The sequence below is a fragment of the Drosophila sulfurigaster genome, chromosome 2L (genome assembly GCF_023558435.1).
Source record: "Drosophila sulfurigaster albostrigata strain 15112-1811.04 chromosome 2L, ASM2355843v2, whole genome shotgun sequence".
NCBI classification, from domain to species: domain Eukaryota; kingdom Metazoa; phylum Arthropoda; class Insecta; order Diptera; family Drosophilidae; genus Drosophila; species Drosophila sulfurigaster.
The window spans coordinates 8,260,637-8,283,426 of record NC_084881.1 but is presented as its reverse complement, the minus strand read 5'-3'; the positions used below and the strand labels follow the sequence as shown (position 1 = coordinate 8,283,426).

At 38.5% G+C, this 22,790-nt stretch overlaps 3 protein-coding genes across 4 annotated transcripts; 2 read left to right on the top strand and 1 right to left on the bottom strand.

Annotated features, from left to right (window-relative positions):
* Positions 1 to 147: 147 nt before the first annotated feature.
* LOC133847391 (non-lysosomal glucosylceramidase) lies at positions 148 to 20,843 on the top strand. 2 transcript variants are annotated; one of them, XM_062282399.1, is made up of 7 exons: positions 148 to 616; positions 16,338 to 16,607; positions 17,821 to 18,338; positions 18,397 to 18,652; positions 18,713 to 19,086; positions 19,152 to 19,385; positions 19,448 to 20,843. In XM_062282399.1, exons 1-7 carry the CDS (start codon positions 339 to 341, stop codon positions 20,305 to 20,307), a joined length of 2,790 nt encoding a protein of 929 aa, XP_062138383.1. In that variant the 5' UTR covers positions 148 to 338; the 3' UTR covers positions 20,308 to 20,843. The 2 variants fall into 2 exon arrangements, with proteins under 2 accessions (XP_062138383.1, XP_062138374.1); XM_062282390.1 differs by having other exon boundaries at positions 17,728 to 18,338.
* On the top strand, positions 11,767 to 13,811 carry LOC133847409 (uncharacterized). Its single transcript, XM_062282435.1, has one exon. It carries the CDS (start codon positions 11,967 to 11,969, stop codon positions 13,515 to 13,517), a length of 1,551 nt encoding a protein of 516 aa, XP_062138419.1. The 5' UTR covers positions 11,767 to 11,966; the 3' UTR covers positions 13,518 to 13,811.
* On the bottom strand, positions 20,813 to 22,644 carry LOC133847417 (transcription termination factor, mitochondrial). Its single transcript, XM_062282447.1, has 4 exons — positions 22,087 to 22,644; positions 21,465 to 21,894; positions 21,257 to 21,407; positions 20,813 to 21,197 (listed from the first exon to the last, which is right to left on the bottom strand). The coding sequence occupies exons 1-4, from the start codon at positions 22,535 to 22,537 to the stop codon at positions 20,964 to 20,966; spliced, it is 1,266 nt and encodes a 421-aa protein (XP_062138431.1). The 5' UTR covers positions 22,538 to 22,644; the 3' UTR covers positions 20,813 to 20,963.
* Positions 22,645 to 22,790: the final 146 nt, after the last annotated feature.

Genomic DNA, 22,790 nt, shown 5'->3' with positions numbered 1-22,790 from the left:
AAAACCGGCAAAGTGTGATCAAACCTGTATAGAAAGCGGTATATTTTGGTATATTTGCCGTTATTAAACAGCATATTCTTAAATATCGTTTAGGGTCACCCTGACGACAATGTTTGTGCTTAGTCGCTCTCTTTTTCTCTCGCGTTCTCTTATTCACAGTTGGTTTCTCGTTGTGGACGGTTGTCGCTTTCGTCGTTGCCGTCAATTTTAGTCGCGCGCGTGTGTAGTTCTTAAACACAACCAAAATATGAAGTGCACGCAATTGTATTAATCACCCAACACTCGCACATCCACACAAATATAAAGTCAAATCGAACAATTGAAATCTAACACGCACAATGGCGTCGGCTGTAGAAATAACAACAACAACAACAACACCATTGACGGCCAACGGAACTGCAGCTGCAACCGCAGACTCCGCCAGCGCTGTGTACGCCGAGCATCTGCAACAGGCGGAGGAGGAGGAACGGCAGCAAACCGGTGAATCAAATGAGATAACGGCGGTGCCGCGTTATGGATTAAAGCTAAAATTTGATCACGTTTGGCCTGAGAAACGTAATCAAAATTTGCGGCCATCGATAAAACAATCGCTGCCCATGGTCCCATTAGTGTGCAGGTGAGTCGTCAACGCCGCTGTCGCAGTAGCAGTCGACGTCGATGCGTTAACGCAACAGCAGCTGTAGATGCTGAGTGGATGGACGGTCGGTGGGCTATATAAATAATTAATTGAAGCACATAATGCGAAATCAATAGCAGGCCTAATATAACTTGAGAACATACAAATACATACATTGTCCCCGTGCCCGTGCGTGCCAAATATAGCGCCAGGTCCTGCCAACACACAATCAAATACCCATACACACATACTCATACATGCGCTCGTTCATAAATTGAATATTTTTGTTCGCTTGGCGCCAACTAAATGACATTAATTTGCCAACGGAAAAGGCAGGAAGTAGCGATGAGAAAATGTCGTGTTTGCGTGACACGAGTGCGAAGCACGCAAAGAAAAATAATGCAGAAAACTTTCGAAAATTCCAATCTATTATCGTTATAGTAATTCTCACATTTCTATTTGAAAAAAATTCAAATTTTTTGTGTTTGCAATCAAAAAAATTTGTCAAATTTGTTTTTTATAAAAATAGGTAAACACTAAACTTAAAATATTCACTACAATTACTTTGAATACTTCAAATTGTATGTTGGCATGATTCGCATTTTACCGAATGCAAGTTAAAGCATTTCTTAGTTATCGTTCGAATAAAATTATTTTTCAGAAAAAGGCAATGCGACTATCTCAATCTCTATAATGTTGTAGCAAAGGCTTGACAGTTCTTTCTGCAGTTCTCTATAATGTTAATCGTAGCGACAATTTTTTAATTAAAAACGGAATTACTTTGTTTACTTTCTGCAGTTTTTATCTGCTAATCGAAGCGACAATTTTTTAATGGTTAAAAACGGAATTACTTTGTTTACTTAACACGGTTTACTAGAAACCGACTATTAAAATGACCTTAGTTGAATTTTGGAAATACCCTACGGCCTCTAAAATCGAAATTCATTAAAAGCTAATGCTCGCTTTCATCGCTAGGCACAACTCTAATCTATGTAAACAGACCCTTGTCTAGCCCATCTCACATGTCTCACTGACCATGAGAGTATCTATGACTTATGCGAGGCATTGCTTGACTTCAATTCAAAGCGAATCCTTTGATAAGAGCCTTATTACTGCTCTGCTTTTACAGTTGGCTTCACGTTACGCCTGGGGTTCTGTTGGCGCCACATCCCAAAATTGCCGCCCCCTTTCGTCTGCCCGCATTGGCGCCAAGCTGGTGGCTCTGTTTGCGTGTCCTGGCCACATTTGGAGCCACAAAAGCAGCATGTACTATACTGTAGGATTTTTTGTTATACCTTGTTTGCCCTCGCTTATACAAACAGTCAACTGTAGGATTTTTTTTGTTATTTTTTCCTTTTGTGTACCTCAAGCTGCTCCATTTATGGGCTGCCAAACAGGCAATCAGCGCCAAACTGAACTGACCTATCTGAAATGCCGAACCTACTCAAGTGCAATGAACTCTCATAAAAATTTCAACATTTTCACACTCTGTGAAAGGCATCCAAAGTGGGTCATTTAAGAAGCTATCTTGTAACGTGAACAATTACGAAATCTAAGATTGTCAATCAAATGACAAAAAATAGTTTCATAGATTTTAGAAGAGATCTTAAGCTAAGGTGGTTTGAATAGAATATCTGAAAGGTGTTCAAATAGTTATATTTTTGGTAATTTATTGATTTCGATTAATTACATTACATAGATACATACTCTTTAGTCATATTACCTGAAATACTACTCTTTAGCATTGCTGAACTGTTTGGGTTAATTTGTTAAACATACATACAAAAGATACGTATCTCGTATTTAGTAAATATTTACCTAGAATATGTTTATGCATATCTAGAAATGACACCACTGTTCGCTTTACTTTATCAGCTACCCTTCAAATATTTACGCGAGAATTTGTTTAGTTTCGTCACGCTTTTTGTGAACTATGAACAAGCGCAAAATAAAAATAAAAAAATACTCATATGCAGGAAGAAAAAATGGTTTTGTATACATTTTATTATCACTCGGTACCATAATAAAAAAGGGGGTTATAACTTTGTGGAGTTGCATTTATCCAAATGAGTTCATAACTCAAGCATAAATATAGTTTTTTATCAGATTCAGCTACTTTTTTGCAATATTAATCTTTGGCTTTTCCTAGAAGAAAAAAGTTACCAAACGTTAATGATTTAGTTATGGATGATATCACAATCTTGTATCGTTTCACGCCTTATCTGAATATATGTATACAAAAAGGTTAAGCATTTTTTTATTATATTTTTTGTGTCAGCTTATCATATAGTATCTACTGTTTTTCTAAAACGAGTAGTTAAAAAGGTTTCTGTGTTTCAGCATGATATGATTTTTTATACTTCTGATGTCATTTGTTTGCAGTGTGTTTAGTTTATACACAATTTGTATTACATATAGTATTAGAATATCTACAAGGTAATCGTGATACAAATTTGGCAGTATGACTAGGAAAATGTAACGTCATAAAATGTTGATATTGGTGTGATTAAAAAATATTAAGACAGTTATAAAATAGCATTGAATTTTCCCACCAAGTTTTAATCAGTAGAATTTTAAAAGCCAGCTGTGAATTATGTTGTTTTTTAACAATTATGATAACGACATTTTTACAACTTAAGTAAAGAGAACAAGAAAATTATGGAGCAAAAGAGAATCAAATCGTTTCTTTTCATGTTCTTAGACTACTGAGAATTCTACAAGTATAGTTTGCAATACAAGTTTCAACCGAATTGTGATAAAGACTGCGAGATTGACCCACTTGAACGACGGCAGCTATTCAAAGATGCGGGTAAAGTGTAACAGACTCGTCAGAGTTGCAACAATTTCCCTTTCCTTATTGCCATTCCACATTCGCACACAATCAGCGCATTGTCGTAACCGCGAATTCTCATTTTGCTCCTGGCGCCACGGCCGGGATAACAAAGTCCTGTCAGTTCACTCTGTCTGTCATTTAATGCCTTTGGCAAGCGCCCAAGCGAGCATTTTAAATGAATATATGCACATGTAGAATCTGAAAAAGAAAACCGCATTACGAGAAAATGTATCTGTGAGATGTTTTTTTTTTTTTTTGTTTTGTGTATTAAATGTGTGTAGTTTAAAACAACACGAATTGTAGCTTAGCGTCCGATTTATTCTGTTGCTCGATCAAGACTGACTGCGTAGCTTAATTATGTATAATACGAATGTGAAAAGAGAGAAATGATAAAGAGAGCCAATATCGAGAGAGAGAGAGAGTTCGGATAGCCGAGAGAGCATCGAGTTAAAGTATATGTATGTATGTGTGTGTAGGCACACGTCCTACTACAACTCGGCCATCCTGCGAACCAGATCTCCTGATCTTGACTTTACAAAGAATAAAAATAAATCTTAACTAATACTTTTACTATTATTTCGTACAGTAAAACATTTTTATACATTTTTACTTATTATTTAATTCTTGCCTGATTAAAACATTGAAAAGTTTCTTCCATGTAAACATGGAAGTAGAAGCTGAGTTTACTAATTTGATAAATCTTTGTTGTTATTAATTATTTTCTTCTAATAATTCCATAAAAGTTTTTTTTTTTTCATTTAATCTATCGCCCTTAATAAATTGATCCTCTAATAGTTGTGATTTAGCATAACAATCTCGTAACAGTTGTGTTATTTCCTAACAGTTTGTTTTCATTATTCGCTCTGTTATCGTTAACAGTCTGTGCTCCTAACAGATGTTGAATAATAATCTATGTTCCTAACAGTTGTTGCATGACAGTCTATGTTCCTAAAGTTGTTGCCTGACAGTCTATGTTCCTAACAGTTGTTGCCTAACAGTTGATGTCCCTTACAGTTGTTGCCTAATAATCTATGTTCCTAACAGTTGTTGCCTTGTGATGAAGCGATCTTCTCCCAAATGCGTGCACATGATTTTCCGTCGAACTCTAGCGTAGCTTCCTTTCCGAGTGCGAGCGAGACCGCTGATCCACATTTTACTTCGTTTAGCTCAATTCTTCTCTTCTCCAGTACTGCCCGTTACATTTCCAGTGCTGCCCATAGCTTGAAATACAGAACTGTTGATGTTGTTGTTGTCGTTGCTGTCGCCCAAATTCGCGACTTCTGGCGCCGAATGCTGTGCAGCTGCGCGCAAAAAACTGTATGGCACCGTTGTTGTTGTCTCGATCCCGTTGCTGTCGTTGTTGTTGTCGCCCAAATTCGCGACTTCTGGCGCCGAACGCTGTGCAGCTGCGTGCAAAAACTGTGTGGCGCCGTTGTTGTTGTCTATTTCTGATGTAGACATCTGATGTGCAGCTTCGTTGTTCTGCGAATTTCGCAATTCCTCTTTGCTTAAACGTAATTCTTCTTGCAGCTTTTCAATGGTGTTTAACAAATCCTGGTCAACACTCTCTCCTCTGTCAGAATTTTCGCGAACATTTTGAGTCTGATCATGACGCTCGTTGTTTTTGTGCAATTCCTTTTCTTGGCCAGACAAAATATTCGCCAAACTTAATAAATCGTTGCTTCCTGCTGGTACTTTTTTAAACATCTTTGGTGAAACATCGAACAACCGTTTTATTAATTTCGCTCTGCTGCCTGTCGTGGGCAAACATAGCTCTGTTAGCCACTTTTTTAACTGGGCCGTAGCGTATTTGTCAAATGTAGACGTGTTCATGTTTTTTTTTTTTTTTCATGGCCGATCCCACTTCTGAAATTGTGGTAGTTAATAAAACAACACGAATTGTAGCTTAGCGTCCGATTTATTCTGTTGCTCGATCAAGACTGACTGCGTAGCTTAATTATGTATAATACGAATGTGAAAAGAGAGAAATGATAAAGAGAGCCAATATCGAGAGAGAGAGAGAGTTCGGATAGCCGAGAGAGCATCGAGTTAAAGTATATGTATGTATGTGTGTGTAGGCACACGTCCTACTACAAATTATTTCGTACAGTAAAACATTTTTATACATTTTTACTTATTATTTAATTCTTGCCTGATTAAAACATTGAAAAGTTTCTTCCATGTAAACATGGAAGTAGAAGCTGAGTTTACTAATTTGATAAATCTTTGTTGTTATTAATTATTTTCTTCTAATAATTCCATAAAAGTTTTTTTTATTTTTCATTTAATCTATCGCCCTTAATAAAATTATCTTTCAGAAAAGGCAATGCGACTAACTCAATCTCTATAATGTTGTAGCAAAGGCTTGACAGTTCTTTCTGCAGTTTTTTATCTGCTAATCGAAGCGACAATTTTTTAATGGTTAAAAACGGAATTGTTTTGTTTACTTAACACGGTTTACTAGAAACCGACTATTAAAATGACCTTAGTTGAATTTTGGAAATACCCTACGGCCTCTAAAATCGAAATTCATTAAAAGCTAATGCTCGCTTTCATCGCTAGGCACAACTCTAATCTATGTAAACAGACCCTTGTCTAGCCCATCTCACATGTCTCACTGACCATGAGAGTATCTATGACTTATGCGAGGCATTGCTTGACTTCAATTCAAAGCGAATCCTTTGATAAGAGCCTTATTACTGCTCTGCTTTTACAGTTGGCTTCACGTTACGCCTGGGGTTCTGTTGGCGCCACATCCCAAAATTGCCGCCCCTTTCGTCTGCCCGCATTGGCGCCAAGCTGGTGGCTCTGTTTGCGTGTCCTGGCCACATTTGGAGCCACAAAAGCAGCATGTACTATACCTTGTTTGCCCTCGCTTATACAAACAGTCAACTGTAGGATTTTTTTTGTTATTTTTTCCTTTTGTGTACCTCAAGCTGCTCCATTTATGGGCTGCCAAACAGGCAATCAGCGCCAAACTGAACTGACCTATCTGAAATGCCGAACCTACTCAAGTGCAATGAACTCTCATAAAATTTCAACATTTTCACACTCTGTGAAAGGCATCCAAAGTGGGTCATTTAAGAAGCTATCTTGTAACGTGAACAATTACGAAATCTAAGATTGTCAATCAAATGACAAAAAATAGTTTCATAGATTTTATAGAAGAGATCTTAAGCTAAGGTGGTTGGAATAGAATATCTGAAAGGTGTTCAAATAGTTGTTTTTGGTAATTTATTGATTTCGATTAATTTTACATGGTCATATATAATAATACTCTTTAGCATTGCTGAACTGTTTGGGTTAATTTGTTAAACATACATACAAAAGATACGTATCTCGTATTTAGTAAATATTTACCTAGAATATGTTTATGCATATCTAGAAATGACACCACTGTTCGCTTTACTTTATCAGCTACCCTTCAAATATTTACGCGAGAATTGTTTAGTTTCGTCACGCTTTTGTGAACTATGAACAAGCGCAAAATAAAAATAAAAAATACTCATATGCAGGAAGAAAAAATGGTTTTGTATACATTTTATTATCACTCGGTACCATAATAAAAAGGGGTTATAACTTTGGGGTATTGCAGTTATCCAAATGAATTCATAACTCAAGCATAAATATAGTTTTTATCAGATTCAGCTACTTTTTGCAATATTAATCTTTGGCTTTTCCTAGAAGAAAAAAGTTACCAAACGTTAATGATTTAGTTATGGATGATATCACAATCTTGTATCGTTTCACGCCTTATCTGAATATATGTAAAAAAGGTTATGCATTTTTATTATATTTTTGTGTCAGCTTATCATATCTACTGTTTTTCTAAAACGAGTAGTTAAAAAGGTTTCTGTGTTTCAGCATGATATGATTTTTTATACTTCTGATGTCATTTGTTTGCAGTGTGTTTAGTTTATACACAATTTGTATTACATATAGTATTAGAATATCTACAAGGTAATCGTGATACAAATTTGGCAGTATGACTAGGAAAATGTAACGTCATAAAATGTTGATATTGGTGTGATTAAAAAATACAGTTATAAAATAGCATTGAATTTTCCCACCAAGTTTTAATCAGAAATTTTAAAAGCCAGCTGTGAATTATGTTGTTTTTTAACAATTATGATAACGACATTTTTACAACTTAAGTAAAGAGAACAAGAAAATTATGGAGCAAAAGAGAATCAAATCGTTTCTTTTCATGTTCTTAGACTACTGAGAATTCTACAAGTATAGTTTGCAATACAAGTTTCAACCGAATTGTGATAAAGACTGCGAGATTGACCCACTTGAACGACGGCAGCTATTCAAAGATGCGGGTAAAGTGTAACAGACTCGTCAGAGTTGCAACAATTTCCCTTTCCTTATTGCCATTCCACATTCGCACACAATCAGCGCATTGTCGTAACCGCGAATTCTCATTTTGCTCCTGGCGCCACGGCCGGGATAACAAAGTCCTGTCAGTTCACTCTGTCTGTCATTTAATGCCTTTGGCAAGCGCCCAAGCGAGCATTTTAAATGAATATATGCACATGTAGAATCTGAAAAAAGAAAACCGCATTACGAGAAAATGTATCTGTGAGATGTTTTTTTTTTGTTTTGGTATTAAATGTGTGGTAGTTAATAAAACAACACGAATTGTAGCTTAGCGTCCGATTTATTCTGTTGCTCGATCAAGACTGACTGCGTAGCTTAATTATGTATAATACGAATGTGAAAAGAGAGAAATGATAAAGAGAGCCAATATCGAGAGAGAGAGAGAGTTCGGATAGCCGAGAGAGCATCGAGTTAAAGTATATGTATGTATGTGTGTGTAGGCACACGTCCTACTACAACTCGGCCATCCTGCGAACCAGATCTCCTGATCTTGACTTTACAAAGAATAAAAATAAATCTTAACTAATACTTTTACTATTATTTCGTACAGTAAAACATTTTTATACATTTTTACTTATTATTTAATTCTTGCCTGATTAAAACATTGAAAAGTTTCTTCCATGTAAACATGGAAGTAGAAGCTGAGTTTACTAATTTGATAAATCTTTGTTGTTATTAATTATTTTCTTCTAATAATTCCATAAAAGTTTTTTTTTTATTTTTCATTTAATCTATCGCCCTTAATAAATTGATCCTCTAATAGTTGTGATTTAGCATAACAATCTCGTAACAGTTGTGTTATTTCCTAACAGTTTGTTTTCATTATTCGCTCTGTTATCGTTAACAGTCTGTGCTCCTAACAGATGTTGAATAATAATCTATGTTCCTAACAGTTGTTGCATGACAGTCTATGTTCCTAAAGTTGTTGCCTGACAGTCTATGTTCCTAACAGTTGTTGCCTAACAGTTGATGTCCCTTACAGTTGTTGCCTAATAATCTATGTTCCTAACAGTTGTTGCCTTGTGATGAAGCGATCTTCTCCCAAATGCGTGCACATGATTTTCCGTCGAACTCTAGCGTAGCTTCCTTTCCGAGTGCGAGCGAGACCGCTGATCCACATTTTACTTCGTTTAGCTCAATTCTTCTCTTCTCCAGTACTGCCCGTTACATTTCCAGTGCTGCCCATAGCTTGAAATACAGAACTGTTGATGTTGTTGTTGTCGTTGCTGTCGCCCAAATTCGCGACTTCTGGCGCCGAATGCTGTGCAGCTGCGCGCAAAAAACTGTATGGCACCGTTGTTGTTGTCTCGATCCCGTTGCTGTCGTTGTTGTTGTCGCCCAAATTCGCGACTTCTGGCGCCGAACGCTGTGCAGCTGCGTGCAAAAACTGTGTGGCGCCGTTGTTGTTGTCTATTTCTGATGTAGACATCTGATGTGCAGCTTCGTTGTTCTGCGAATTTCGCAATTCCTCTTTGCTTAAACGTAATTCTTCTTGCAGCTTTTCAATGGTGTTTAACAAATCCTGGTCAACACTCTCTCCTCTGTCAGAATTTTCGCGAACATTTTGAGTCTGATCATGACGCTCGTTGTTTTTGTGCAATTCCTTTTCTTGGCCAGACAAAATATTCGCCAAACTTAATAAATCGTTGCTTCCTGCTGGTACTTTTTTAAACATCTTTGGTGAAACATCGAACAACCGTTTTATTAATTTCGCTCTGCTGCCTGTCGTGGGCAAACATAGCTCTGTTAGCCACTTTTTTAACTGGGCCGTAGCGTATTTGTCAAATGTAGACGTGTTCATGTTTTTTTTTTTCATGGCCGATCCCACTTCTGAAATTGTGGTAGTTAATAAAACAACACGAATTGTAGCTTAGCGTCCGATTTATTCTGTTGCTCGATCAAGACTGACTGCGTAGCTTAATTATGTATAATACGAATGTGAAAAGAGAGAAATGATAAAGAGAGCCAATATCGAGAGAGAGAGAGAGTTCGGATAGCCGAGAGAGCATCGAGTTAAAGTATATGTATGTATGTGTGTGTAGGCACACGTCCTACTACAAATGGATGTACAAAAAAGTATATTTTTAGTTTTAAAATTGCTTTTGCATAACAAGTGAATTAATTTTTTTCGTAATTTGAACATTTTTTTCTCACTTTAAAAGCTTAAAGAACTTTGTGTAAGAGTATTGAATATTCTCCAAACTATAGATTGGTGCCGTCAGTTGTTTTTATTTGCTTCACTCAAATCATACATTTGGTATGTTTATCCAGGCGTTGCCTGCAATCCCAAAAGCACTTTTCCTTATTGTTTTTCCATTGCTGGCATTTCATTTGTCACCGTCTAACATCCAAACATCTTTCCGTCTGCATAAAAATGAACAATTTCGTTACTTTAGGGAGTTTTTCTTTTGGGTTGACTGCCGTTTTCATTCGGTTTTTCTTTTAGTTTTCATTCCTCAACTTGTCACATTTTGTTTATTTTTGGCTTTTGCTTAAGGGATAGTTTTAGCTCTGGCTTCAAATACTGGAAAATGTGTGTTTTTTTTCTAAAAATATTCTGTAGCTTCGTTCAGTGAGATTTGATATTTATGGAATTCAACATCGAGAATTCGAAATTGCAACCGCTTGAATGCTTTATATCACTTAATGTAATGTGATTTACGTGCTGCCACTATAGAAACTGTTGAGACAGACACTTTGTTGGATTACTTATCTGATGTCCAAGGCTTGATTTTTCTTTACATCTTGGATTATGCAGGTCGTTAAAGTCAAAGTAGTTTTTGCGGTTGCCCAAAGAAACTCAAGTTGATGTGAATCATTTTAATAGCTTTATACATATATCAATTTTAACATTGATTAGTCTTAATAATGTTAGAGAATTTATTCTTTTCTTTAAAGTTGTCTTGTAATAAATACATACATGAATTACGTAAATATTATCTTAAATTTACAGCACAATAAATGTATCTATAGTTTAAGTGGTTTACAATCTCTATTTTATAATTCCTAATTGTTTTTTAAAGAATAAATTAAACGTAAGAACTTCTAAATTGTTGTTGGCATTGCAATATTTAAAGTTTTTATACCCGCTTCCCATAGGGTAAGATGGTTTTATATTTTTTGTGCCTCCGTTAAATGAGTTAACAGGCAGAAGGAGGCATCTCCGACCCTATAAAGTGTGTTCTTGATCAGCGGAAGCAGCCGAGACGATGTCTGTATGGAGACTATAGAGATATAATTAATTGTGATCGGATAATAATTGTATAAATATATATTATATATATATATATTACACAGATCTTGGTTGTTTTGGCTGACAATCTTTTATATTTTTGCACTATATATAATTTCACTGTATATAAATATACCAAATATAGCCTTTGATATACCAATTTAACATTAATTCCGTTATGTCTTTTTTTCAACGGGCACTTTTCAATTCCATACCTGTGTCTGATCTCTGTCTGCATTCATCTCGAGATGCTAATCCGAAATGAAAATAGTTTTTTAATTGAATTACAAGCACAGCGGACATGGCAGTCTCAATGTCTGTTGCTAACGCAGAAAACATTGCAATGTTGCAACGAACTGTGGCAACAAAGTTTGCCAGCAAACAGGGCTGGATGAGGTCATGTGGGTGGCACTGTCCGATGGAGAGGGGCAAGGGACTAGGACACAGTGACACAAATTGCTTGTGGCAACTTACAAATGAAGTTGGCAATATTGTTGCAGTTAACCAGTTGGATAGACTGAAATTAATTTATAACTTGCTCGGGGATTAAATTGAACGGCTGCGTAGGAGTTTAAAAAGTCATAAAACAGTTACTTGTTGAATGTTTCGATGTAGATTACATGGCTTTGCAGTTTCTTTTCTTGACAATTTTTGAGAAACATACTTTCCACAGACTTTATTATCACCAGAAATATATGTAAATCTATTTTTACGTATAAAGCAATAAATCACTTTCGAATCAATCGAGTCAGTTAAAAGCCCTAAGCTAATTTTACGTACTACGTATATTTTGTTATTTCGTATGTTGTGTGCACCAGTTTATGAGACCATCATATCTCTTGGGTGATATCTAGTTGTCTTCCAGATCGCTTCATAGCAACATTTGATCTTCAGATTACAATATGAATCGTCATGAGAATATCGTGTGCAAGGGCTGCGGCAAAATGGACTTCACAGGACGTTGCTATCGCTGCCTCAGCTGCCAGGACTTTAATATGTGCGCCGAGTGCTATGACCATGACTTTACCACCACTCAGCATCTATTCGATCATCCGGTCAAGTGTGTGTTGACGCCAGCCGACGTGGAACTCTATTTTGGTGGCGAATATCTAAACGATCCGCCGCAGAGCTATCGCTGTCCATACTGCAAGCAATGGGGCTACAATGAGTCCACATTTCTGGAGCACGTCTCTGCCGAGCATATGAATGCCAGCACACTGCTGGTGTCCACCATGGTTACGCTCTTCGAGCAACAGCAGGCGGTGCGTCTCTTTCTGGAGGATGAGCAGCTGGCGGTGTTTGCATCGGCGGCCACATCGCGCAACGAGCTAATGAATCGAAACGAGGGCTCATTGGAATTGTATCTGGAACCATTGAATCCAAATGGCAGCTATCAGCGGGATCACGTGAACGGAACCTATGCCTTTAGAGTCGTAAAACCTGGCGCTGTTGAAGTGGCACCTTGGGTCGCCGACAGTGGCGTCGCCTTATCGTCATCGAATGCCAATCACAATGTGGACAATAATTTTCTAATCCCGGATCCGGTGCGTCGGCAATCGTTGCTGGAGCGAACGCGCAATCGCTTGAACTTAGATCGATCGCCGTTGACACTGCAGCAGTTGCAGCAACAGCATCAAGAGCAGGACCAACAGCAGCTGCAACAAATGCAGCAGCAGCAGCATGAACTGCACCAGCAACAACACCAGTTGAGATCCGCGCATCCAACGCTCTCGGAAATGATGCGATTCAACGAACCTTTGCCCACCAGTCGACCGAATCGCAATGTGCCAATGCAGTCGCCCAATCAAACGCCCAGCGGACGCAGTATCAATCTCTTTGGTGCCCACACAGCGGGCGAAACCATGAGACGCAGCATCTTTTCGCCTGTCGATTTGACGCGTCCACGCAGCCAGCGCCATCGCAATCAGCGCATGCAGATGGATGGATTTGCCACCAGCGGCAGCGGTCTGCGTCAGGTGCATGTGCAGCGTCTAAGAGGCGGACCCGGAGCGCCAACTGCAAATCAACGCCTGGTCGAGTTCAGTGAACTGGCTCACAACACCGCTGAACTGATGATGGCCTCGGGTCCTATGTTATTGCGCACCATCGAGGAGGAGGAACAACAACAGGTACAGCAGCCAATAGTTGAGGTTAAAAAAGTGGATCAGGAACGCGAACGTTTCCTTTGCTTTCCCTTTCTGTCGGACACATCCATGACTCTGTGCCCACCCGAAGAACGCGTCACATTTCTGGCTAAGCGCGCCGAGTTTGTGGCCCAGCTGCTGGCATCGGTTCTCTGCGAGGAGGAACTATCCACAGGCATTGCCACACCCATCAAGGCGATGACAGAAACAACTACGATCACGACACACAAGTTACGCAATCGTTTGGCCAGTGAATTTGTTGGGGCTGGCGACTCTGAACTGGACCTAAAGCACACTACGTCATGCTAACACAAAGTACAGAGTAAATACAACTATTTGTACTCGCCACAGTTCTCGACAATTTGATACGTGATTATGCAGCACAGCAACAACCAATCTCCTTTCGTTCCATTTCTTACTAGGCACAAATTTTGGAGTCTTCGGCCCTGTTGAATGTTTTCGGATCCAATGGTTAAAGCCTTTTAGGGGCCAGCCAAATAAATTGCAATTGTCCTAGGTAGTTGCGTGTTTGATATGGATTATACTGAACCAAGTAACACCAATGCATTATTCAAATCATATCAAATAAAGACGAAGCTGTAACCAGCTGTACTTTCTAAGCTTTCTTTATGAAAGAAGTTTGCTCGAAATTTCAATAGGTTTTTGTTCTATACAATTTTTATATGCATTTATACAATTCACAAATGTGATCATTAAAATATCAGTGCGAGAAAAGAATAACTGTATAACGGCATATGGTATTCATTTTTGACACATTGTTTTTGTAAATTGATAGGAAACAAACAAAAAACCGCAGTACACAGGCACAACCTTTTTTGACTCTTCATTGAAATAGCAGTTATGGATTTTCTTTTACAAAAAGTGCCGAAAATTTTATAAAATGTAAGTTCCTTTGATCTATAAAATATGAACGTACATATGTATTTAAAGCATTCTAAACATTCGCATTTGTTATTCGTTAGTAACATATATGCCATTCAAATTCTTAATAAAGAATCGACTTCGCGGTTTTTGCAGTATATTAGCATGTTAATTAACTAGCAACTGCGAGTACACAGTATTTTCTATAAATAAATGATTAATCGTTTTATAATTGAAGTGCGCTATCGCTATTTGATTGTAGTGTAATTAGAGCTTCTTTAACTTCATTAAATTCAACGACTGTGATAAATTAGGAAAGCGAAAACATTATTATCCTTTGAAATGATATTCGTGTTACCAGCTTTATTCCTACTATGCTACATTTTACTTTACTATTCCCACTGCCTAGACATCCACTCGAAGTCCTCGTTAGGTTCTACTGCCTTGAGCAAAGCCCATAAATAGCTGACTCTAAGAGCTAATTAAAAAGTCAACAACAAACTGACGTCGCTCGACACGGAATCTGTGTCATCATTTGCGGTTGACCCTTGTGTGAGACGGAGCGGAGGTGATGAGGTCGGATACACCCTAGAGTACCCCCTAGAATCGTCGCAAAAGCTCAGCTGAATTTGTGGCTTAATTATTTAAATTGCAGCCCTTGGTTGTGTAGGAGTTGGTTATAAAAATATTTAATCTGCCATCTTCAATTTCATCATTTTTATGACAACATATAATTGAATATAATTGGATAAATGAAATTGTGGCCCAACTGTGCTGCGCGAGCTTATCTCGACATTCGTGCCACATGAAATGGAAATCCCTTTGAGTCAATTACCCGCTTAACGCTGTGCTATTCACTTGATTTGATTTATTCTCCAAATGGAGGAACCTAATGTGTTCTCTTTGCCATTAAGGCTCGTAATTATTGTGCTTAAATTGAAAATGTGCACAATATGTTTATTACAAGCATTTTTATAGGCAGATTTTCAATAAATATAGTGCTTGAATTGAATGCGTTCAATTTGCTTACTGCAGCACTATTAACCGTACTATATATTGTTATTATGTGTTGGACAAGCAGTTTAACATTCAGTTCGCAATTTCATAGTTATTTACTTATTTGCATTCACGATTCCGAGTCACTCATCCTATTAGCATTCAAGACAGTTCCCCATTACTCAGCTGGATAGGTGTCTCGCCCAAGCTGGTTTTTATGGAGAGCCCTAAAAGATTCAATCAGAAGCAGATACTTATGTAGTACATTTCGTGCTGAGTGATTGGCCCAATAGAGCAATAGGGATTGACAGTCCAATTTTGCACAATAATTTTCAAATGCATTTTTACGCTGGTGATGTTCACACTCAGCCTAAAATATCTGTGTCAAAATACTGATTGACAGAGTCAATTGTATATATCCTTTACCGCAAATAGCATGTAAAGGGTTGTACTACAGCATTTATTTTGGAAGAAAATAGTTCGTTGTACATTGATCAAACCTTAAGAAAACAAATCAATATACAATCAAAATAAATATATTTCTGCTAAGAAAAGGTCTTAGACTTCATTCTGATATAAAGTTATACAATTTGCAATTCTTATTATGGAAAATTTTATAAATATTAAATACTGTTTTCAAAAGGCTAACGGAAGGTGTTTAAAACTAATAGAAGCAATTTATTATTATACCAACATAAGTTTCTTCGTTTATATAAATACTTGCAACACATTTAAAAGAGTTGAGGTAGTTTTCTTTATGTTTTGAATGTTTTTGCAAGCCAATTCATTGATTTTACTACCAATTAAATCATACGCCACATTTATGGGAAATTTCAGTGTTCTGTGTCTGGGTCATTGTTGATGACAGCACTTAACATTTCGCTGGATTCCGCTTGGTAACCAGCGTCATTGGCTTCATGCCGCACATGCACTTGACTTTGGCATGGGACTCGATTGAGACATTGGCCTTCAAAATGAGACAGTGGCACACAGTGTTAAGCTGTGACCAGCCCTAAATTCAATATGCGTGTAGAGAACCACAAAACAAGCCCAAGTTGAACAGAAAGAGAGAGAGCGATAGAGAAAGAGAGATAGAGTCGAGCAAAGTAACCCCCCAAAGACCACCCCAATTTGGGGGCTAGGCTAACATTTGCAGAATTGTGACATCATCGTCATCGTCATTATGAAGTGCCGCACATTAGCAAAACAAATCTGATACATTCTCTTCATTCTATTTCTCCCGTTTCCCAGATATGCGGCCTACTATTGGAAGGTCTCTCGTGAAGGTCGTCGCGTGTACATGGATTATTATTATATGGAACATGGTAAGCAGATCTATGGAGTGCCCATTGGGGGCATTGGTGGCGGCAGCATTGGACGTGGCTATGCTGGCGAATTCTGTCGCTTTCAGATGCGTCCCGGCATCTATGAGTACAATGTGGTGCATGCCAATCAGTTTATAGTCACCATCAAGGATCACAAAGGTTGTACCATCTTTCAGAGTTTGCTTTCCAAGTGCAGGTGAGTTTGACAAACACAAGAAAAATATATCTTTATGTACATACTACGCACTAACTTTCAGTAGCTGCAAAGTAGACTTTCAGATTTCCATTTAATTTTCATCCTTCATCAGCTTTACTTTCTGTGCTTCACTTATGTATACTATTTTTTGATGCTGTCTTCAACCCTTCAATAATTGAAGGAATAAGCTAATAACAATTCTTTGTTTTAAGTTTCGCACAACTTAACTTATAATTTTAATCGGTTAAAGCTGTTCTAAAAACTTTTTTAACTAGTGCAGAACAAGTGACTTGAAGTCGAGAATAATTTTCTGCACAATTTTTCACTTTGTTTGTTTTGAGTAAGCCTGAGCTAATTATAGATATAATTACAATAATTACCTCTAATGGCATTTGTTCATTGTTGAACCTAAACACGCATTCTAGTAAATGAAAACTACATTGCCTTAGTATTTACGTTCAGCAATTTAGGAATTAAACTCAGTCTCGTAATGTTTGTTCCATAAAAATACTACTTACTATAGTTTGGAATTACTTTTGTGGATTTTCCTTAATTTTTAAAACAGCCTATTAGTAACACAGATGTTAATTAATAATTAACTTAATGTCAACTTAGTTAAGCTTAAAATTCCAGTTTAAGAAATGCTGACAACACTGACTAACTCTCTAATTCTCTGTAATATATTTGGAATCAATTCATTATATATTTGTATATATAACTCGTACCTAATCCTCTCTTCACTCTTCCATCTACGTATTAATGGATCTGATAACCCAATAATTAACGGTCTGTCCCATTGACAATGAAAACATACTTTTATAATTTCCAAATGTGATATTTTTCTCTCATTTTTGCTGCACCTACAATATTATAAAATACACCACGTCAACAACAACAACAACAAACACCGATAACAACAACTATGATTAAACAAAAATATATATACTCACATTTTGAACTGGTAAACGGATTCGGTTCTATTGCAATTTGTGTTTTATTGCTTTTGGGAATATGCAATTTGATTCAATTCTCGATACACTTTGGTTTGCTTTGCTTTTGTGCGCTGATCAACCATTCCATTCCATACAACAACAACAACAAATATTATGTGAATCTGTAGCACCAAGTCAAACAAGGCAAAGACCAACAACAACGATGCCGACGCCGATGAGGCCGAAGCTCGCAAAACTAAATGTCAACTGCCCAATTGCAGCAGCCGCCCCCGACAGCCGTTGAGTGCCTGGCACTCAAACATTGAGGACTCCCGATGCAGCTATACGGGTCTCTATCCCCGCGCCTGGACCGAATACGATCTATCGCGCTATGGAGTGCGTTTGGTGTGCCGCCAGATCTCGCCAGTGATTCCACACGACTACAAGGAGTCGAGCCTGCCCTGTGCCGTGTTTGTATGGTCGGCCGAGAATGTGAGCGATCAGGAGCGGAAGGTATCGATAACGTTTACATTTAAGAATGGCACTGGCAACAAGAAACAGGATGCTGAGGGCAATGCCGAGTCGCAACTAATCAGCGAAGGCAATGCCAAAGGTGTGGCCATCAGGCAGAAAATCAACGAGATGCCATGTAGCTACAATCTGGCCTGTCGCGTCTTGCCCGAGATTAGCATAACGCGTTGTCCGCAATTCGATCCGGCTGGCAACGGTGAGCAGTTGTGGGCACAGCTGAAGGAACATGGCCAACTCAATGAGCAGCCCACCACGGAGGTACTCAAGAGTGAGTAGAATTCAAGCATTTCGTTCCATGGTACTGATTTACATATATCTTTGTATAGCCAAGGACATTGGTGTGGCTGTCTGTGCTCAGCTGGCGTTGAAACCGAAAGCTTCGCATGAATTGGAATTTGTACTAGCCTGGGATATGCCCAAGATACAATTTCCACGCAAGCTGCAGACGCACACTCGCTACTACACGAAATACTTTGATGACAGTGGCGAGTCTGGTCCGAGGATATGCGAGTACGCATTGAAGCATTATCCCAGCTGGGAGCGACTCATCGATGCCTGGCAGCGACCCATACTTAACGATGAGTATGTTCTTTCTTTTAACCTCTTTCAACTGATAGTTAATAATGTTGATTGCACTTTCAGTGGCCTTCCCGATTGGTATAAGTGTGCCATATTCAATCAATTGTATTTCATCTCGGATGGTGGCACCTTGTGGCTCAAATGTGACTCTTCACTGGGCACTCAGCTGGCTTACGATGATCCGCGCTTGGCGTATGGTCGCTTTGGTTATCTAGAGGGCCATGAGTATCGCATGTATAATACGTACGATGTGCATTTCTATGCCTCGCCTGCATTGGCTCATCTCTGGCCCAATTTGCAAGTGAGTTTGCAGTATGATTTCAAAGATGCCATTGCCGCGGAGCTCAACGACACTCGAAAAATGCTCTACGATGGCAAAGTGATGCCGCGCAAAGTTAGGAACTGTGTTCCACACGATCTAGGTGATCCTGATGAAGGTAATTTAATCCAAAGAAGTTATTCACAAAACACCAATTTAATGGCATTCTGATTGGGATTGCAGAACCCTTTACGCTTATCAACTGCTATAATATACATGATGTCAACGACTGGAAGGATCTCAATACCAAGTTCGTGCTTCAGGTCTACAGGGACTACTATGTTCTAAATGAATTGGCCCAGGCGCAGGCGGACAATGCCAGCAAGTTCAGCTCCATTGAATTTATCGATAAGGAAAGTCTCTACGAGCTCTATTCCCAGGATAACAAGCGCAAGAACTCGGCAGATGAAAAGCAACGTAAGTTGTTAACGAATGTTAAACTGTAATAACGAAAAATATAATAAGATGTTCAATTTCAGAAAATCGCAAATCTGCTTCCATGTACATCAATGAAACCAATGGCAAGGTATATCTTATGGATGCAATGGGCTACTTAAAGGCCATGTACGGCGCCTGTAAAGCCATTATGGAACGCACTATTGAGTATGACAAGGATAATGATGGACTTATTGAAAATACTAAAATGCCTGATCAAACCTACGACTCTTGGGTTATGGATGGCCCAAGCGCGTATTGCTCTGGTCTTTGGCTCGCTGCCTTGCAAACAATGTCGGTTATGGCCACACTTTTGGATCAGCCCAACGATTGTCTGCGCTACCAGGATATTTTGGAGAAGGGCAAGCATGCGTTGGAGGAGAAACTTTGGAATGGCAGTTACTATCGATTTGATTTGTCCCACAATCATCGAGATACAATTATGGCTGATCAGTTGTGCGGCCACTGGTATTTAAAGTCTTGTGGCTTTGATTATGAGATCTATCCCAAGGAGAATGTACGAACTGCTTTGAAGCGCATTTACGACAACAATGTGATGGGCTTCCATGAGGGCAATATAGGTGCTGCGAATGGTTTCATTGCGAATGCAGGCGAGCCTTCAAAGCCGGGTCACGTAGACAATAGCAACATTCAAGCAGAGGAAGTCTGGCCAGGTGTTGTGTATGCTTTAGCTGCAACCATGCTACAGGAGGGTATGTTCGAGGAAGCCTTTCAGACCGCTGGCGGCATGTACAAGACCATATCGGAGCGTATTGGCATGAACTTTGAAACCCCCGAAGCGTTGTATGGTGAAAAACGCTATCGCTCGATTGGTTATATGCGACCCCTAAGCATTTGGTCCATGCAAGTAGCTTGGGAGCGACGCAAGGCGCTACGTGACTAAATTCACAGTACAATCCTATGTATACCTAGTTGATTTACCTTTATATCTACACTTACGAGTATGTACCGCGATACCAAAGATATTTGTAATCTATCATTGAGGTTCTTAGCTTTTTCGTTTTTGAGAAATCGTAACGTTACGAGCTTAAATGGCAATTCAAAGAGTTGCCTCAAATCAATCAAACTGTATTGAAATGTTTCAAGAAAAAGCTTTATATTTATGTATTTTGTAATCTAAGTTCAGCTGGTTGCTTGTTCTCAATGTCTTCTCTAGCTTATAAGCCTGTCTATGTAATCGTTTGGCAGTCACAAATTGAAGAGCACTTTGCTAAAACGCTCAGCTCTGTTCCAAGTACAATTATTGAATGGTATTCAAGAAGCACAAAACGTATTTAAATGTTAGCTAAGCAAAGATATTTACATTGAAATCACGATTTTTGTTTACTGATTATACTCTATATATATGAATGTATTTATGTCTACAAAATAAGCAAAGTATTTAAATGTTGCAGTCAATATTAAATTTATTCGTGGAAATTTAGATTTTTTATTAACAAGCTTTCATTTAAAACTTATTCCTACTAGCAACAACTTGCTCAACATGATCTTAACAACGCTTTACACAAAAAAAGCAATCAGTCATTGATAAATATTAGTTTACTCTGCATTTGTATGCTTTGAGTGGCTGGTCCATTGTTCTAGGAATTTATTATATTCACGCCTACTACGACAAACTATAACCAAGGAGGAAGGTCGACAGCCGAAAGATGCCAATTCGTTGAGGCGCTCCTTTGTTGTCTTCAGACTGTGGCATAAAATACGCGGCACTTGAGCAATTTCGAAGCGGGTGAATTTCGCCTCATTTAGCAAATAATCCAGCACCTCCTTGATCTAATTAATATACAATAAGGCAAAATTATAATATGGAGAAATTGATTAGCCCATTTTACCTTTGTAACACGAACTGTGTGCACTTGCGGATGTCTGTCCATAATGGCTTTGGCTTCGTTTACACTGAACTCCAGTCGATGCGCCAGATATTCTACAACTGAGGAGAATTTACCCAACACCTGCAGCTCATCCAGTGAAAGTTTCAAAGACCTGTACAAAGTACCTACAATATAGTATAATTTCTACTGAATATAAAATTGATCATACCGTTGCAAAATGGGCTCTGGGCAACGAACCATCCAGGGCATAATCTTGTCCTTTTTGGCACGCTTGGCGCGTTCCAGACGCAGCTCAACAGATTTGGGTGTATAGCGAAAGGCCCACAGATCCTTCAGTATATTAATGGGCGACACATTGTAGTGAATCATATGCTGCAGGTTCTTCTCAAACATGTCATATGGCATTTCCAATATGAACAAACGTTTGCACAAATACTTGGTGACAATCTCTGGACGTACGCCTAACTTATCGCTTATGTAGTAGACGCGATTCTTCTGGGAATAGTCGCCAGTTTCGGCATTTAAGGCGGTTACCAGTTTACGAAGGCGTGGGACCGTTAGCCGCAGAAATGGCACAAAGTGATTAATGTCGTCCATTTTCATTGTTTTAATTACATCCAGTTTGAACCCCAAGCGTTCTATAACAAATTAAATTTATAGGTACTTTAGTTAAATGTCAACGCATACATACATATATATATATTTATATAACATTCTGAAGAGGTCTGAAGATAGCGACGACAAATTGCAAATTTCTTGAATGCTGTATTCTCTAAAAATGGCTATCTATAATAGAGCATCTCGTTCTCAAATTCCTCGTTTCAACTTACTCTGGTCTAATGCTAAGAGCCAGGGATACTCCACAAAGCTATGTTTGGTAATGCCCTCCAGTATCAGGGTATCCAGTGTTTGAACAATGCATCGATTGCGATAGAAGCGTTGCACTTGTTCATCACTCACAATACGCTGCACTTCGTCTTCTGAGAGACGGAAGCGTTCGCGTAACGCATCAATTAAAACGCTGATACGACTGCCGGTTTCCAGGTTCGCTCGATATGGCACATAGTCGTTGTCTGTCTCGTGTCCCAGGGATGTGGCATGACTGCTAATCCGTGCAGATGACAGTGGCTTATTCGAAACCGAATTATTCGCATTTTCTTCGAATTGTGTAAACAGCGCGCGACGTGGTCTCGTTGCTAGTACGGATGATGTTGTAGGCGCTTTTGAGTAGAGATGCAGTTTGAGAGCGCTCTCAAAACTGCGTATCAAATTTCGCAACATATTTTATGAGGCTTCTGTATTTTTAAGTATTTAATATAATTCACTGAAATTGTATAAACATTGTGGGCGCTTGCAAAATATTAATATAACAGCTGTTTCAGAGTGGCGTTGCTATCGATATATTTTTCGGAGCAACCTGGCCGCCAATGGAAAAATATCGAAAATTAAAAAATTCGTTTAAAAGTATTGCAGCTGAATGTTTATCATAAAAAATAGGAAAATAATTTAAGATTTAGAGAGATAAGTTTCTGGA